The following is a 20,606-nucleotide window of genomic DNA, read 5'->3' as shown; positions in this document are numbered from 1 at the left end:
AGGTTAAAGGGTTCAACCTCATGAACTGGCCAACCATTGTGGCCTCAGAAGATGGAGTAACAGAAGTACCACGCTTAGTCTAAGAAGCTACCAACTGTGCCAACATATGGATAGACTGATAAAACTCAGCATTCGTTACATCAGCCTGAAGAGTGTGAGGACGACTAGAGGGAATCGATGGAACTTTATAAAGAAAATCTTGAACTAGACCCCTAGACCGGGTATAAACCTCATAAGTAAAACGATTACCATAAGCATTATCCACGGGTGGGATAAAGGAGTTTTCATAAGCATCAAATCGTCGAGGAGGCATGATCTGAAAATCAAAAAAATAGGAATTAGAGGCAAAATATGGACCTTAGAATCTACAACTTGAAAACAGAACACAAGAAAGAGAAATATTCCTAAATACTTCATAACCTCTCCCTTATGAGTGTGGCGCACTACACACTCCTAAAAAAGACTCTACTTGACACAACTTTGTGGACTCCCAAGTGACCATGAACCTAGTTCTCCAATACCAATCTGACACGACCCGAACCAGGGCCTAGGCATGTCGGGCATCTCAAGTCTGACTCAAAAATGGAAAATGCCCGTTAATACCCAATCATAACTGCCCTGTACCATATGTCGGATGAATTTCAAACATATAACAAGATAGAACAATTATAATTGAAAGGTATTTAATAATGTTCATAACCATAACTATCCAAACATCTAACCAATCATCCAAATGGTGTCTACCCCAATACCAATATCAATGCCAAGGATGAAACCAATACCAACACCGCTTATGCCCATAGTATTCACACAAAGCCTCTAACTAAAATCTAAGAACATCTGATCGGGACATGTCCCCGACCATAGCCAAAACCAAAGTCCAAGAAAGAAATAAATGTATAAAAAGAAGTCCATAGCATGAAATGGAGTCTTCCAAAGTATGAAAGCTCACTACTTCAGTTTAACACAAAGTTGTTCCCAAATCCAAGATCACTGAGCAGGAAGAATAGTATGGTCACTCCCTGCATTGCGTGGGGATACAAGGCCCAAAGACGGGTTAGCGGGTGAATTATTGATCCATGTATCAGATGAAAAATGGACTGCCCCAGCAGATTTGAAACATTAATTTTAGGTTGGTAACATGGTTAGTGTGATTTTATGGCTTTTAAATCTCATTTCAACCGTCGATTCAGAAAGTTGTAAAATTGGGTTTCGGGGGTCAACTTTGTGAAAACATTATTTTTTTGAAAATCAGCTATCACCATTGATTCTGAAGCATTGATTTTTTTTTTTTTGGATAGGGTAACATAGTTTATTTGCATTTTTGAGATTTCGAATGAATTCTGAGGGGTTCGCGGAGACTTAAAATTCTCCAAGGCTCTAGCTGGTGCACCTCAGCTGGTGTAGCCACTAAAGCACCACTATCTCTTCTTTAGCGGCAGGTGCTAAATCGCCACTTTGCCACTTTAGCAGCTAGCTACCAGCAGGGTGCTAAAGCGACCCTTGTCCTCTTTAGCGGATTGACATGCTTAGAGGATACATACTGCTTTAGCAGTACTTTGCACCTGGGTAAATAATATTCTCTTCTCATTTTCTGCACCCTTTTTTAGACTTGGAGCTTGGGGTTTTGCATTGTTGAGCAGTTTTTTTCCATTTTTAAGCTTGGGTAAACTTCAAATCCCTATGTCAATTACTTTTTTTTTTTTTTTCAATTTCCAACATTTAAACTTCATTAAAACTTAGATTTAAAGGTGAAAATTTTAGGGATTTTGGGTTTTCTTATATGATTTCCTTTGATCATGCAAATGTATTTTTGAGCTTAAATTTCTTTTTTTTTTAAAAAAATTTGTTTCGAAGGTCCATTTTGACTCTAACTTGAAAATAGGAAATATGAGTATCATTGGCTTTTTTGACATATAGATTCTATCTTTGTATGTTTTAGTTAATTTTGGATCCGTTCGTATGGGAAAGGCTCCCTGTAGAAGGCTGCTCGGTTTGGTTTTCGATATTCGAAGTAGGTTATAGCTTAACCTTATTCAAACTGAGTTGAGTAGTTAATATTGATATAAAATCATATTATGGGTATGATAACCAATCATAAAAATGGCTATACTATTGTGTTGTGCCCGTGTGGGGGGCCTGCATTGTTGCTAATTAGTGGTTTTGTGATATTATTTCCTATGTGTGATCGGATGAGATCTTATATGATATTGTTGGCCTTGTGTATGTAAATTATTAGTATCTTGTTTGATGAAAAAGCCTAATGTGGTATCAATAGTATATTTTGATACATTTTACTCTATTGACATATGAATTATGTTTGATTTCATGGATAGTAGAATATTGAGTGGATTTTTGGCTCACTTGGTTGTTCTAGTGGTTGGATATGAAAATTATCATTCTGATTGGTTGATAGAACTATATCCTCATGTCATATACATTCATGAAACATTGGTACCACCATGGAAAAAATGGAAACACTAGCTTTTTTTAACAGAAAATTTGACATCTTTAAAAACGCTCTATTGATGGATATGCCAGAGAGGCGATATAGATATTTGTATTGGATTTAATATGGGTTGACAATATATGGGTTCTACCTCGTTGCATAGCTCGATAGGTTTATACGATGATTGTACAATGACCTCGTGTATCATATCACATCGTCGTCATCATCATATTCATTGTCTTTTTAATATGTATGTCTTGTGCCTATTCAGTGTTGTATTGTTACCTTTGAGGTTATAGTTGTCTACGTGTGTCTTCTTCGTCGTACTTGTATGTGTTGTTGACACCTAATTTTTATCCTCCACGACTAAGTTTAATTTTGCATTTCTTCGATTGTAAATAAAATTACAACATTTATTTTATCCGGATAACAAAATTTCTAAAGTATTCATCTTGGTAATTTTAACAACTAAAGTGACGATTATATATTTTTGAATTCGCATATACGAAATCATACAATTTTGTTAAATTGATTCAAATGGTTAAAATATTGATTCAAATATAATTTAGTATAAAAATATTTTATTTGAAAAAATATTTTTTTGATTTTATTTAATCAAGAAACTCGAGATTGAATATGGTCGTTAATTTATTTCAAATATTGTTTTAATTTAGTCAATTTATTAAATTAAACCATAGTTGAAATTAATTTGACCATAATTGCAATGCAATTGGTCAATTGAATTTTAATTAGGTTAAAATTTAAACACCAATTGTCTAATTTTTTCATTTGTTGGCTATTTAATACATAGTCAAGCTTAAATTCAACCTCAATTTCTTCTAAGGGTAACTTACATAAATACCTCAATCTTTAAGTGATATTACATAAAATTCTGACTATTTTGTTAATTATATTTTATCCCAGTTTTTGAAATGGTGATATATATAAAAAAGTGATACATTTGAAACTAACAAGATATTTATTTAAGGAAGTAACAGATTCTCTTTTATTCATTGTATTCTTTTATTTAAGGAAAAATATCCAATTTTCTCTCTTTTTAGATTTAATTTAGGTGTTTTAATTATGTTTCTCTTTTTTTCGTCTTTAATTATGAAAGATATGTTTTTTTTGGATCTTTTTTCTCTTTTTCGTCTTTAATTTTAGTCTGCTTTTTTTAGATTTAATTTTAATTATATTTCAATTCTGCTTTTAGTCTTTTTTTAAAAAATATTATTACTTTAGTTTCTTATACGTACTACACCATTACCTTTCATGAATAACATATGAATCACCCAATGATTGAAATAAATAATTGTATCTACCATATGAATCACCATAATACCATATATATCACCCATTAATATCATATGAATCACCCAATAATTGAAATAAATAATTGTATCTATCATATGAATCAACATAATACCATATATATGAATCACCCAATAATTGAAATAAATAATTGTATCTACCATATGAATCACCATAGTACCATATATATCACCCATTAATATCATATGAATAATCCAATAATTGAAATAAATAATTGTATCTACCATATGAATCACCATAATACAATATGTATCACCCATTAATATCACATGTATCACCCGTTAAAATCATACAAAATGTATCTATCATATGAATCACCATAATACCCATATAATGATATCATATTTATCATTCATATGAATCACCATTAAAAGAATAAACATGTATGAATAACTAAATAAATTTATATATGTATCAATATATTTTTTTAAAAAAAATGGGGGGGATTTTAGGAGAGGGAAAAAAAAGTTGCATGGATTAATGGAGGAGAAAAAATCAGGAAGGAAGATGGTTTAAGCATAAACGGAAGAAAAAAATCAGGAAGGAAGATGATTTAATTGTTGATAATTAGGGAGATATTTTAGGGAAGGAAATCTTGAATGAGTTAATGGTGGAATAAAAATAGGATGTGGGGTTTTCTTGACATGTATCAAGAGTAGAATTGAAAAATGGAATTTTATGTAAATTTTTAAAAAGTAATGGCTATTAGGTAATATAGTTTCTTAAGTATGGGATTTGTGTAATTTACCCTTCTTCTAATTTTACACATTCTCTTTTTAATTCAACTAAACCCGCCCCAGGCCCATTCCAGCAGTCCAATACACAACCAGACCCGGCCCAATCCCTTTTTTCCCTCTTAACCTAATTCCAGTGTACAAAACAACTCCATCAACAGACGCTGACAGCAGTCATCACCGTACAATCCAAATTGACAACAGCAAACTATCGACAAATCCAGCATAAACCGCCACCACCACCACCACCACCATCACCACTACTACCACCACCACTACTGCCACCACCAGACCAATCTTCAACCGGCAACAGTAGGGCCCTCCTCAATCTATGGATCTCCTGAAGCATCCTTGCTCTCACGACGCCTAACTCCTACTGCAGGTCATGAACCTGCCTCCGAAGTTCCTGCTCGGCGTCTTGCAGAAAATTAATGTCCCACACTGGATCAACCATATCTAGAACACACATGAATTGACAAAAAAACATAAAAATAAAAATAAAGAAAAGAATTCAAATGTAATACAACGTATACTATCAATTGGGTATATTTACACAAAAAATAAGAAAAAAACTTACCTGAGTCAGGAAAGAGAAAGTGGTTAAAGATGTAATATGAAAGACAAGATGCAAGAAATAAAGAAAGTGTAGTGGAATGAACGAGTAAGGAGGGACCTATTTATAGAGGATTGAATTTGAATGAATTAGGCAAAAATGCGCGACTGTTCCCCTCCATCTATTAATTACATATTTGATTACTGTGAAAAGTTACGACTTAATTAAATCAAGTTGCTGACCGACTTTTTGATTATTGTGATTAGTCATGACTTTTCGGCTTATTATTATTAATTAATTCTTTTCAATAACCATTTTTATTAAGTTATGACAATAGATTCTATATATGTTGCATCAGATAACCCATCTGTGATAATAGATATACCATCTATTGCAATAAATCGACAACCTGTTGCATCAGATAATCTATCTGTTGCAACATATAATCTATTTTTTTTAATAATCATCATATCATTAATCCATATTTAGTGACTTTTTTATTATATAAATTAAAAAAATAGATTCAAAAATAAAAATGGCAAAAAGTCACTACTTGTCGCCTATTTAATATTAACATCAATTATTCAAATTAAATAACCATTTTTTTTACGGTTATAAATTGTGTTTATCATTTATTGCCTTATTGTTTTCTGTAAAAAGAAATGACTTAATTCAAGCTGGTGAGGTTTTTTATTATTGTGACAAGTCATGACTTTTCAGCTTATTATTATTAATTAATTCTTAAATTTAAATAACATTTTTTCTCAATTAAAAAATCAAAGACTTCTCACCTTTACAATAACCGTTTCTTTAATAAAATAATATCCATTTTTATTGAGTTATGGCAACAGATTGTATATCTGTTGCATTAGATAACCTACCTGTGGTAACATATATACCATCTATTGCAGTAAATCGACCATCTGTTTTAGGAGCTTTTTTGATTTCTTCTAACAGCTGATTCATCAGTCACAACAGATGGAAAATTTGATGCATCAGTTGTTTTGAATGTGTTAGATAAAAAGTCACGATTGTTCACATTTTTTTAACAATCATCATACACCTTAATTAATCCAATGTTGTGACCTTTTTTATTACATAATAAATGAATAATTTAAAAATAAAAATGGTGAAAAGTCACGATCAGTTATTAAAATTAAATAACCATTCTTTGACGGTTATAAATTGTGTTTATCATTTATTTCCTTATTATTTATTTACGAACTATTTTTCATATTAAATAATTGAAAAGTCATGACTTTTCACCCTCTCAATAATAATAACCCCTTTTTATTAATAACCGCCTATTGCAACATATGATCCATCTGTTGCAACAGATTAACTATCTGTTGCAACATATGGTTTATCCGTTGCCACAAATACTCAATTCCTACCTCCAACCGTCGACATGTTGAGAATAAGAAATAAACAGAATGAAAATTAAATATTATATAAGAATTAAAAATCTAAAGTCGATCAAAAGTAGATTTCATTATATACAAATATATACAATAAAAAAACATACCCTTGGGGTAGATCTGATATAAAAAAAGAAAATACATACGCAAAAAAAAAACATAACCTAATTATTATTATTATTATTATTATTATTATTGTCAACCGGACAATCGTCATCCGACAGCAGCAAGGCCCTCCTCAGCCTTGCTCTGAAGTCGTCCAACTCCCTCCAGAGTTCATAAATCTACCTTTCAAGTTTCTGCAAGGACTCGAGATGAGTCACCTTATACAAATCTAGATCAGTTATATCTAGAAGTGGAGTAGAATGAACAAATAAGGAGTGACCTATTTATAAAGGATTAAATTCGAATGGATTAGTCAAAAAGTCACGACTGTTCACCTTTTTTTTAATAATTACACCCCTTAATTAAATAAAACTGGTGAATTTTCGAATATGTAAATTAAAAAAATAGATCTCAATATAATATTTTATCTTTATTGTATTTCGAAAAGAAAAGAAAATTGCTTTAAAATAAATCTAACAGATGGGTAATCTGTTGCAAAATATATTCTATCTGTTTGATAATTTACAACATATTGACAATCTATTGTGTTAGATTGATCATCTGTCGTAATAGATGTCTATAATCGTTTGATAATTTTAACAGATGTGTCATCTGTTGCAAAAAGTTAGTCATCTGTTTATTCAAATTAAGCCATAGATGGGCTAGGAAGAATAAGGTGCATACAGATGGATGGATCCACTTTTATGTGTGGGAGTACTGTATTACTGATAATGTCATCAGGACGACACACATAAAGTACAATAATTTTTTGTGAATGCAGTTCTTAACCGACTAGGTATTGATCATTCAAACAAGACCCTACATTGTACAGTTAAGTTTGATAGGTTCGAATTGATAAGGCCGAGGGGCCCATGAAGATGGTGATAATACACTGTTATGAATTAATGATGGTTTTTGCTCATGTTTGTGCGTGTCAAGTTTGATAAGGGATCAATATTTGGTGTCATTGCAGAGATCCAATATCGATTGGACTAAACTTTAAGTGTGCATTGGACTATGAAAAGGCCTTCGAAGCCTCGCATTACATCAAACAAGAACGAAAAAACAATAGAAATTTTTCTGGCCCAAATTTATATGGAAGGGTTGTCTGAGAAGATAATTATACACCAGAAGAAGCCGTAGGAGAATACCTGTGAGGGAAAGGGGAGTTGATAAAAGACTATATCATCTGAGAGCTAATTAAAATAGAAACATAGGGTAACAAGGAACTTCTAGCGAATCTGGCCGATGAAACTGATTTAAAACATAAGAAATCTGAATCAAGTGCAAATATGAAAGTGTATCCAGTAATGAAAATTCGTCTGTTGTCTCTCTCAAAGAAAAATAGCGTAGATGGATACTTTGTTAGGGAGCTGTGACTAGGTAGCATGATCAAGATGATCACCTACATTAAAAATAACAAAACACCAAGAAAGTAGCTTTGTGAACACTGATGGTTGTAATGTTGTACTGTAAGTCAAGAAAATTTATGCTAAGAACAGCTGCAGTAAAAATAAGAAATCAAGCGGAGGCTGTAATTTTTGAATTTCAAATTGCATCCCATGCCTTGTTGTTTGTGGTTCCAATTAAGTCCACTACTATTGACATGATTGGAACCATAAACAAGATTTAAAGGCAGATTGAGTATTATTACTTCTTTAGCAATATGGATATAATTGATTGTGTTTTTTTGCCTTAGCATGCTTTCAACATATCTTAGAGAAGATCAGAGGCTTGTTGTAGTATGTGAATCTCGATAATTTTAAAAGTTGCCTCCATCTTGCTGATTTAATATTCAAGTTTCTCATTGTGGTCTTTAAGGTTAGTATAGAGTTCTTGGTATTTTGTGAGCTTGTCGATGAGGAACACTTTCTTCGAAGTTGTGGCATTATAAAAGGCCTTCAAAAGGCTTCTAGAACACTTTCTTCAGAAGGCTTAATGATATATGGAGGGTCGCTATGTTTGTTTTAGGTCAACGTGTTGATGCATACTCAAGCAGTGGTCCCAATAGTTGAACAACTTACTTTCTTGAGCATTGTTCAATGTAGCTTGTTCAACCAACCTTTAAAGGATTTGATAGGTTAATGATCCTGGAATTACGTAACGTTTGATCTAAACTGATTCCATTAATCCTATAGCTTAAATGCTAGGAAACAAATTATTTGACTATAGGATTAGTGAAATCAGTTTAAATCAAAATTACGTAATTTCTGGCTTATTAACCTCTCAAATCCTTTGAAGGTTACGTTAAACAAGCTGCATTGAACAACTCTTGAGAAAGTGAATTGTTCAACTGTTGTGACCACTTCTTGAGTGTGCATCAACACGTTGACCTAAAACAAATATAGCGACCCTCCATGTATCATTTAAGCCTTTTGAAGAAAGTGTTCTGGAAGGCTTCTGAAGGCCTTTTACAAAGCCACAACTTTGAAGGAAGTGTTCCTCATTGATAAGCTCACAAAAGGCCAAGAACTCTATACTAACCTCAAAGACGACAACAACAAACTTGAATACCGAATCAACAAGTTGGAGGCAAGCTTGAAAATTATCGGGATTCATCTACTACAAGAAGCCTCTAATCTTCTCCAAGATATTTTGAAAGCATGCTAAGGCAAGAAAACACAATCAATTATATCCATATGGCAAAGGAAATAATGATACTCAATCTGCCTTTCATTTTTGTTTGTAGTTCCGATCAGTTCAATAGCAGTGGACCTAATCAGAACCACAAACAATAAGGCATGAGATACAATTTAAAATTCAGAAACTGCCGCCTTCGCTTAGATTCCATATTTTAACTGTAGTTGTTCTTGGGAAAAGTTTTCTTGACTTACTGTACATTATTTCAACCCTCAGTGCCTGTAAAGTTGCTTTTTTGGTGTTTTGTTATTTTTTATGTAGGTGATCATCCCGACCACGTTATTTAGTCGCAGCTCCCTATAATAGTGCCTAGCTATACTATTCTTCTTTGAGAGAGATGACAGTCGGATTTTTATTTTTGGATACACTTTCACATTTGCACTTGATTTTCTCGTGTTCTAAGTCAATTTCATCGGCTAGATTCGCTACAAATTCCCTCTTATCCTATGTTTCCTTTTCAATTAGTTCTCAGATGATATAATCTTCATCAACTCTCTTTTTCTCGTGCAGGTATTCTAATATCGTACCTTTTGGCATATAATCATCACCCTGATCAACCCAACCATATAAATTTGGGCTAGGGCAATAACTATATTGATTTTCATTCTTGTTTGAAGTAGTGGGAGGCTCCAAAGTCCTTTCCGGGGTTCAGTGCACCCTAAAAGTTAGTCCAATTTCTATCAAATTATTTTACAATGCCACCAAAACTTAATCACTTCACAAAGCTTGACACATAGACATGAGCAACAACCATAATTAAATCTTAACAGGGTATCAAAACCTTATTCATGGTCCCTTAGCCTTATCAGTTCAGACTTATAAAACTTAACTGTAAAATTACAAATATCTTGTTTGAATAATCAATGCCTAATCAGTAAAAAATAGCATTCACAAAATCAGTGTACTCTATGTGTGTTTTCACGATAATATTATCAGTAATACATACCTCCCACATATGAAGTAGTTCCATCTGCAAGCAGTTTACTCCTCCAAACCCATCTTTAATGCAGTAGCCTCTTGTGTTGGTCGGGAAAAAGTTGATCAACTTTCATTTCCTTATATCTACAAATAAGAGAAAAATAATTGATGTCAAACAAGAGAAGAATAGAAAGAACATTATCCATCTGTTGCAACATACTACCAATCTGTTGCAACAGGCTCCACATCTATTGCAACAGTTTCCCATCTATTCAACAGATTGTAAATCTGTTGTAACAGATGTGGAGCCTGTTGTAATAGATGTGGAGTCTGTTACAATAGATGTATAAACTGTTGGAATACATCAACCCAACCTTGCTAGTGGCTTGATTTGTTCCAACAGTTGCTCGTCTGTTGTAACATCAACAACAAAGAAACAATATCAACAACAACATCAACAATAAAGAAACATTATTTGTTCCAATACCATCAACAACACCACACCACAAGTTCCAACAATACCAACCCCACCAACAACATCAATAACAGCATCAACAAAAAAAGAAACAAATAAATACATATAAAAAAATGATATTGCCAACAAAGCTTTTAAACTTATTCCAACAAATGACTTTTTTTTTGTATATTTTAATAAAACAATGGTCCGTTCAATCAAAACTTAAAAGTAACCTTTCCTTCAAATTTTTAAATAAATATGATATGGGTAAAAGGAAATTAAATAAAAAATAGATGTAAATAACTAATTTAAATAATTTGCAAAGAAGAAGATGAGAATGAAAGAGCAATAGTGAACCATACCTAAAATGTCAAAAGCAAGGGGATCAAAAGATCAATTTTAGTTGAGAAAAATATAGATCGGTTGAGATCCGAAAGGATCCTTATAAGAAAAAGGAGAGAAAAGAGAGAAAAAAAGAAGACGCTAGTGATAACTCTAAAGAGGAGAGAAAAAAGAAAAGAGATGAATAAATTTAGGGCTCAAGGAGAGATAATTCTAGTGATGGGTTTAAATATTCATTAATATTTATTAATATTCATTAATTACTTGAGGGGCACGAAAAATGCGGGTGACATTGAAAAGACAAGATAAGACTACTCAAGGAGGAGATTTTTGAATTATTCAAGAAATATTTTTTACTGCCTTAGTAGTATTTTAACTTTCTTTCGGATAGAAGATTGCTTTAGAATTAGAAAATTTAATTTAAACAGATATGTCATTTGTTGAAATAGATATCGATAGCTATTTGAAAATTTCTAACAGCTTAGTCATCTGTCGCAACAGAGGCAAATATCTATTTGATAATTAAATCAGATAGGTAATCTGTTGTAATAGATCTCAATATCTATTTGAAAATTTCCAACAACTCAGTCATCTGTTGCAAAATATTTCTTTGCAATTGATTTATCTAGAATTAGGGATGAGTACCTAGTGTCAACTACAACTTTAATTGAGTCTTTGCAATTATATGTTGTTGGTATTACATTTCTCCCAACCCGAGTCATCGATCGATCACTCTGAGTTGAAATTATTCATATTAAATTAATGTTAAGATAATAATTAAATTAATTTAGCTAAAACTAGGGATGAGTATATAGGGTCAACTATAACTTCAATTGAATCTTTGCAATTGCATGATGATTGCGTCTTCCCGACCCGAGTCGTCTATTGATCACTCTGAGTTAAAATGATTCATATTAAATTAATGTTAAGCTAATATCTAAATTAATTTATCTAGAACTAGGGATGAGTACATAGGGTCAACTATAACTTAAATTAAGTCAAATTAAGTCTTTGCAATTGCATGATGTTATTAAGTTTTTTTGGACTCGAGTTGTCGATTGATCACTCGGAGTTGAAACAATTCATATTAACTTAATGTTAAGCTAATACCTAAATTTATTTAGATAGAATTAGGGATGAGTACATAGGGTCAACTACAACTTCAATTGAGTCTTTGTAATTGCTTAATGTTGGTATTGCGTTCATTCCGACCTGAGTCGTCGATTGATCACTCTGAGTTGAAATAATTCATATTAACTTATTATTAAGATAATACCTAAATTAATTAATGTAGAACTAGGGATGAGTACATAGGGTCAACTACAACTTCAATTAAGTCTTTGTAATTGTATATTGTTGGTATTGCATTCCTCCCGATCCGAGTCGTCGATCGATCACTCTGAGTTGAAATGATTCATATTAAATTATTATTAAGCTAATACCTAAATTGCAATTGCATGATGTTGGTATTGCGTTTCTCCCAACCCGAGTTGTCGATCAATTACTTTGAATTAAAATGATTCATATTAACTTAATGTTAATATAATACCTAAATTGATTTAGCTAGAATTAGGGATGAGTACATAAGGTCAACTATAACTTTAATTGGGTCTTTGGATTACATGATGCTGGTATTATGTTCCTCCCGACCCGAGTCATCGATCGATCACTCTGAGTTGAAATGATTCATATCTTTTAAAATTTTAAAAAATAATTAAGATCAATTAGGACCAAATTAATAATTTCAAAACTTGTCACCCTTTTCACAAAATAAAAATCAACCCATACAAATCATCCATTTGCGGGAATAACATTTCAACATTTCAAATCTCTAGTCCTCTCTCTTTTATTTCTCTCTCAACAATACTAACTATAACTACTCAACATATTTCTCAACCCTTCAAAGCAGATCGATTTTCTTCCCATTTTTGACCACATAGTTGTTATTTTTGACTTCATTCTTGCTTGTATCCATCCTTTTCTCTGTCTTCACAGGTAACCGAGTTCGAGAAGAGTTCTATATTTGTCATTTATTATAAAAATTAGGGATTTTTAGTTAATGATGAAAAAAGACTTTTAGTTATATTATCTTTGAGAATGGGCTAAGAATTTTGAGTTTTGATGCTAAAAATGTATGAAGAACCCAAGAAAACCCTAGTTTTTATCGCAATATTTTGTTGACTGTTGTGGTATTGTTGGATGGTATTTGTAGTGTTATTGGTGGTGTTGGTATTATTATTGGTGGTGGTTTCGGTGGTCTTGATGTTGGTATTAGTGGCATTGGTTGTGGTGTTAGCGGTCTTAGAGGCCTTGGTGCGGTTATTTATGGCATTGGTGGTGTTGGTGTTGGTGTTGGTATTGGTGGAATTAGTGGTGGCGTTGGTGGTGGTGTTGGTGGTCTTAGTGGTCTTGGTGGTGGTCTTAGCGACATTGGTGGTGGTATTGGTGGTGGTCTTGGTGGTCCATCTATTGCAATAGGTGGAACATCTGTTGGGAGATATTAAATAGGTCCTCAAACAGATTCCCCATCTGTTCCAACTGATGGGTTATCCGTTGAAATATTTATTTGTAATATGGCGTATAATAATTTATTGAAATTTGTCTTACCTTTTTTTAAAAAATTATACAGACATCAAATGTAATGTATTTTTTATTTTTCTGTTGTTTGTAGTTAAAAGATATCTCCCAAAAGAAAAGAAACTGAAAGTGGATCAACTTCTGACAACCCAACAAAAAAGGCTAGAGTGAAAATGGATTTAAATGAACTTTCTGAACAATCTCACTTAGCAAAAAATGAAGCTGAGGAAAGTTATGAAAAGGGTAGTGGAGAAGGGTATATAGAGGCTAGTGAGGAAAATAAAAGTAAGAAGGAAGAAAAAGATAAATAAGAAGAGGAAGAAGTAGAAAGTGAGAAAGAGGATGCTAATAAATATGATGATAAACAAGAAGAGAAAGAAGTAGAAAGTGATAAAGAGGATGATGATCAACATGATGACAATGCATCACCAATGGGGCCTAAATTAAGATTGAAATCCCAACTTTAGGCTGTTAAAACTATTAGTATTGACAGGTTTCAAGTTGCAATGCCGATAGATGAGCGTGCAGAACTAACTGGTGATCTTGTACTTAAATGTCAGTTGGGGAAACCTTTACTTAAGGAATATTATGAAGAATGAAAACATAGATGAACTTTTTAAGAAGAGCTGCTTTGAATGCTTTCTTGAGTTTCCTGAGGACCACATGCCTATTTCTAAATGAGCATAGTATATAGTTTTCTCAAGCGTAGGATCAAGTGCGTAGGGCATCGATAAAGATTCGATGGAGGGGGCAAGAAAATGAATGAAATCTGGATCAACTACTGTGGCATGCCAGTTTGTTTTAGCTTGACAGAGTTTGTCATAGTGACAGGCTTGAGATGCGATCGTCCAGAAGAATCTCTCATCAAGGAAACACCCTGCGAGAGGTCCAAGGGAAGCAGGACAGCCAAACTACCACCATCAAATAGAGGAAAGGCATTGTCCAAGCAACCATCCACCAAAACCTACAAACACAAGAAAAAAATAGATGGGTTGTTGGACATTGCTGTACGTAGATACAAAGCGGAGAGGATAAAACCATACCAAAGCAGTATAGGGAGCAATTATGCTTAGTTTGGTTTGCCAATTTCGTTATATTGGCAAGAGACGTCAATAAAGTCATAGAATATGATTTGTTAGTGCGTACTGAGGATTTTGAGAAATTCAACGATTATCCCTAGGTATATGACAGCTACAACTTGACTGTCAAATATTTATTGACAAAGCTATCTCCAAAGATGATCACATTATACGGCTTTTATGGTAAATTTAATCACTATTTGTTTACACATGCATTATTTTATATTGAATAATTATTATGATGTTTTTTCTTGCTTCCTACTTATATATTTTAGGCTTGGGCATTTTAAGCCATTCCTCCCCTCTAAAAGTAGGTCAAGGATTAACCAGATGAGGTTTCCCATCCAAGGATCCTTAGGTGGTTAGCTACAAAGAGAAGCACGAGAATTAAAGAGGTTGCTCTCTTTAACCCACTGGATGATGCAGTACGTCTTCATTTTAAGTAAAATAATTTGACTCAAAGAAAGATATTGAAATAAATGTGCCATCTATTATGACAGATGGGTCGTCTGTTGTAACAAATTGCCTGTCTATTGCAACTAGTGCAACAGATGGGTAATATGTTATAATAGACGATCCATATTTTGTAATAGATTAACCATCTGTTGCTTTGGTTATCTGAACCTGACTCAGCAGATTACCTATCTATTGCATATTATGCAATAGATGGGTAATCTAATGCAACATATTATTAATCTATTACGATAGATATATCATTTGTTGCATAAGTTGACTGTGTTAACATTTAACCCAACTGACTGCAAATTATTATTATATAATTTAAATGTATTTATCTTTTTTATAGGTTGTGCATCCTTGGATCATGCCTACTGAGCAAGAGTTGGGGATGACTTCTTTTATTACTCTAGGTCTTATTGATTCAATAGTAGACCCAACGGTGGAGTTAATAAATAAGGAATTGGTTGGAGAAATAACCATAAGAAGAGTAGTTAGGTAAGGTCAGCCTAATGTTGAAGCTTTTCATGACCAACCTATTGCAACAGATCTGGGTGCATCTTCTGGAGGTGTTGGTGGTGGAGTTGTTGAAATTGGTGGCAGCCATCCTGATGCTGATGCTACTTCAAGTCATGATGATGACCATGTTGATGCTCAAGAAAAAATAAATACATTTGAAATCATCCCTTACATAGGTCCCTCTCACCCTTACACCGGTCCCTCTCACTCCTCTTCACCTTTATGTTCTTATTTGAAATGCAAAGTATGCAAGGACAGACATGATAAACTCCTTGAAAAACTAGAGGTTATCGTTGAATCTATCAAGGAATTAAAATCCAAGAGGTGTGTCATACCGTCTAAGAAGGTGAGGGAGCCATACACTCCTACAATGGTGGTTAGGAGGAAGAAAAGAAAAATTAGCCAAATACTCTCCAGTCTGAAAACAAAAAATTACAAATCCTCCCTCTCCAAATATTGTTGAAGAAGTTTAGGGGCCACTGAAGAAGGTGGACATATACGTGACACTTGGTGATGAAGAGAGAAAGGAACTGCGAAGGACCATGTATGCCAAGAATAAGAAATGTGCACGAGAATACACAATGCATATGTTTGACGCCCAAGACTTCAAGAGTATGACAAATATGTGTGAGTGGTACGTGGACAAGGTAAGTTCAACTTTCCTAACCTACCCTTCTAATCTACTCTATAAAGAATAAGCTACACAACAGATGTGTAATCTGTTGGAACTACTGGGTGTTCTGGTGCAACCGGTGGTGGTTCTGTTGTAGTAGATTAAACATCTGTTGAATAAGTTGAGTTAGCTGGGTAATCTGTGAATAGATTTAGAGAACCCTCTGTAACAGATGGACCATCTATTGCATCTTTCCACTATGTTTTTCTTCTTTACAGTTACTAACCTATTTAAAAATTATCTTCTTATATGACAGTATGTTGATGAATTTTTCTTCCTCATGAGGGGCAGGCAATTAGCGTACCCGGATGCTTATGATGTTGTCGATAGGATAATGGACCTTAAATTCTACAACTAATTCATGAATAGGTAACATGAGCTCAGTAATCTAGCATCAACTTTCGGTGGCCCGAGATTTGGTTCGTTAGTTTCTAGGTTCAATGGGATGAAGATATGATTAACTATGTTAGAAGGAAGAGGTCATATCCATACGATAAGAGATGGACCAGGAAATGAGAATTCTTGGAGTCATAAACGTGGAAGTCATACATTTTCTCACTGTTGAGATACTTCCCAAGGAGGAAAAGATTAAGGTTTATGATTGCAAATTACCTGTCTTCGGCGACTGTGATTATTTACCCACATGCAGCCACTGTTGGAGTTACTCCCCAGCTTGTTGAGGCAGAGTAAACTGATGGATCATTTGCCAGCGTAAGTATTGAAGAAGAAAGCATGGTATTTTGAAGGTCAAAACAAGGACATGGACCTTTAAAAAAATAAAACTGGTGCTGCGAGTGGATCGTACGCGCTTGAATACATCGAATATTTACTGACCGACACAGAAATGGCCGGTCTGTGTGATACTGTTGTGAAAAAGATGCAAGAGGTCTGGCTTATGGGGTACTAACTAGATGCATGGAGCCTGTGTATAAAGAAGATGTACAAAGACAAATACTATAACAATTTTTTAGTTCAAGACACTTCACTTTACATGTAGTGAAATTTTTTTATGTTTGACAAAAGTTGAAATTTTTATAATGCAACAGATTGTCTATCTGTTGTAATATATGATATATCTATTATGACAAATTGATTAACTGTTGTAATGGGTTGGTCATCTGTTGCATTAGGCAAATATTTCTTAGTCTATCTGTCGCAATCGATATACTATATATTGTAACATATAGTCTATTTGTTGCAACTGATAGGTAATCTATTGGAACAAATCAAAATATTTGGAAGAGTTGTTTGATAATTTTCAACAAATGACCTACATGTTGCAATATATGTCTAAATCTATTTGATAATTTCCAACAGATATGTCGTCTATTGCAACAGATTTATATCTATTATGATATTTGAATCTAGTATTCCATTTCAATTAATAAGTTTAAAACTAAGGATTAAATTATATTCATAGACAACATAAAATAAATCGGATCCTTCAGAAATTACATGAAATAACTCAATAAATAAATGAAATGTAAAAAATTATTATTGGTATAAATGATTTACTCTATAAACAAATCAACAATTTAACCATTGGTGCCAACAATTCACAAGGAGGGGTTATTACTTTAACAGACTCAAGCTATAAAGATCTACTAATATGGATAAGTTGTTCTTCATCTGGTGCTATGGACTTTGGCTTTGATCATCGTGGATTTTTAATGTTGCTTTCGTACGGTTTCTACACTTTACTTCTCCATATTTTAATAAAAGAGCAGCATATCTTTTGCGGAGTAATCCGGCATCAAGTCCATCATTTGGTATTTGTAATCCATCGCTCAAATACTCAGCGTAAGCGGCAAAAAAAAGACTGCAATTCACGCGTTTAAAAAAATAGATAATCCATATCTTGCAATTCATGTAAGCGTTTTGAAAGTTATAAAATGAAACTAAATTATGATACTTTCAGGCTACCAATGGGTTGTTGGGAAATTCCTTCAATATATTCTACATCAAATGAATTACCTATTTTATTCCGGTATTCTTCAATCATCGATCAATCAGTACGAACCTTTTGGTCCAAAAAGCCACTCATATTAAGGTAAGTAGGCAATATTTTGGCTAGCTTTTATATCTCAGACGAAGGCTCGAAATGTTTTCTTCACGATATCGATTCATAAACTCGGATGTGCCTCTCTTTTAGAACGATGATAGCCAACACCCAATGAAATTCATCACCATAATTTATTGGGATTTGCACTTCATCGACCAAATACCAAGGTAAGCCACCTGGAATGCTAAAACCTTTGATGATGTTGATTAAGCATTCCTCATTTCAAGAAACCTCTGGCTATTGCTAACAAAACCTATCGTAGGCATTATTGATGTAAAATTTGTACAAAAAATTACCTATCGTGTATCTGTATTGTTCTTCTATTTAAAACTTGAACTTTTTTTGGAGGTAGTAAAAAATGACATCATTGTGCTGCACATATTATCAAACATTTCTGATTACGTGACAGTAAAATTAATACACAGATGCAATTAAGTAAAGTATTAATTAATAGTAATATGTATGGCATTTAAACCTCATTATTCCAACAAGTTTGGGGCTGTAACATCAAATAGAACCAATCCTTCATTCCGAAATGTGCAACAACAAAGTCGAACATATCAAAACCAAGACTCAATTCATTCATTTTGTAGTGTTCGTCATTTTATTTCTATATGATTTATATGTGTTAATGTGATATTTTTACAATAAGAATTGTATAAATCAATATTTTTAAAAATAATTTATGTACCTGCCGGCGTGATGTTTTAACAGCCCATCAACAATCCATTCTGAATAGCCATTGATCAACTTTATTAGTTTTTTTGAAGCCTTATCCGAGATGTTGAACCCTTTAAATGGGTAATTCTTCCGTTCTTCCAAATTGACAGGATCCATTTTTTTTCTTCCATGGAAGCAGTTAATGGAATATCAACTGTGATATTATGGTGTTCAGTAGTAGCTTCTACTGTGACATCCACTTACAAATCCAGAATTGTCAATGCTAATCACATATATACAACAGATTATATATCTGTTAGGACAAATTCAAATAGGTAAAACAGAGCTGTACGGTAATTTCGAATAGATGACCCATCTATTACAACATATGACTCATCTATTAATATAAATTAAAATAGTACAAAGACCTATTTGATTTTCTCAAAATAGACAAACACATGTTAGAACAGATAACACATCTGATGCAATAGGTTAGATGACAGTTTCAATAAATATATATATATCTGTTTGATAATTTTCAAAATATGTATCATCTGTTGAAACAAATATGAGTCTGTTTGTTTGTTGGATCAGATAATATATATTCACCTTCTTCAGCTCATGCTGCTCTTCTGTGGCCTTTGTACATTAATCAAATGTGCAAGAAAACGACAAAGGAGTTGCAATTTTGTTTTTTTCGGTGCTTGATGATGCCTTAGAAATTTCTTTCCTTCTTCTCTTAGCCACCTTGATCTCTAGTGGAGTGTATAGATATAAAATCCTCTTTGATGGAATGACACCCCTCTTAGATGTCATTTCCTTTATAGAAGCAGTTAATGCATTAATAACATGAATCACTCCATCATGTTTCACCTTGAAGTCTTGACATTTGCACGTCGAACATTTACTAGAAGTGGCAAAATCTGTATAACCAGTATGATCATAATCATAATGATTTGTTGTTTCAAAAACTATAAGATGAGCATCATTAGCCCCTACAACAACACTACTACCACTATCATCATCAACAACAACAACAACAAGCCCACCCTCTAAAATTATTTTTCTTGTGATAGTTGTTACTCCAAACAATTTCTTCTTTGTTATATCAATGACCTTAGGGTCCGATAAAATTTACACAGACGTAAAGTAAGAAAAAATGGCATCTTCAACTCTTGATTTGTCGGAATAAGATAATTTAAAATAAATTAGTACATATATTAGAATGATGATGAAATAATTTTAAAAAATTATTAATTAAAATAAAAAACTTAATTAGAATTAGACTTACTGCTTCCTTCGGGGGGTTGAAGAGATCAAGAAATTTTACATTTTTATCAGTTTTGGCCGACAACCATCTCAGAATTTTTGGACAGAAAGCTTCTTCTTGGTAGTTCACTTGTTGTCTCAAATAAGGAATGACTTCAAATACCCAAGCCTATAAAATAACGCCAATAAATCAAAGCATCATGGAATAAAAAAAATGAATCATGTCATAATAAAAGAAATATTTACCATGAAAGCCCATGGAAAGCCATATAAGTTGGTTGTCTTTGGCATTAATGGAGTCAACAAATATTTGACAGTTATTTTGAAGCTTTCATAATCCTAAGGATAACTGTTAAATGCCTT

General features: G+C 33.1%; 1 protein-coding gene across 1 annotated transcript; it reads left to right on the top strand.

Moving 5' to 3' along the window:
- Window positions 1-5,227: 5,227 nt before the first annotated feature.
- LOC124898560 (acanthoscurrin-2-like) lies at window positions 5,228-16,942 on the top strand. The gene is made up of 4 exons (XM_047412204.1): window positions 5,228-5,280; window positions 13,161-13,387; window positions 15,609-15,689; window positions 16,902-16,942. Exons 1-4 carry the CDS (start codon window positions 5,228-5,230, stop codon window positions 16,940-16,942), a joined length of 402 nt encoding a protein of 133 aa, XP_047268160.1.
- The last annotated feature ends 3,664 nt before the right edge of the window (window positions 16,943-20,606 follow it).

This window comes from Capsicum annuum, chromosome 5, assembly GCF_002878395.1.
Source record: "Capsicum annuum cultivar UCD-10X-F1 chromosome 5, UCD10Xv1.1, whole genome shotgun sequence".
NCBI lineage: Eukaryota > Viridiplantae > Streptophyta > Magnoliopsida > Solanales > Solanaceae > Capsicum > Capsicum annuum.
The sequence above is the reverse complement of the archived record's forward strand: the minus strand, read 5'-3'. Positions and strand labels throughout refer to the sequence as shown.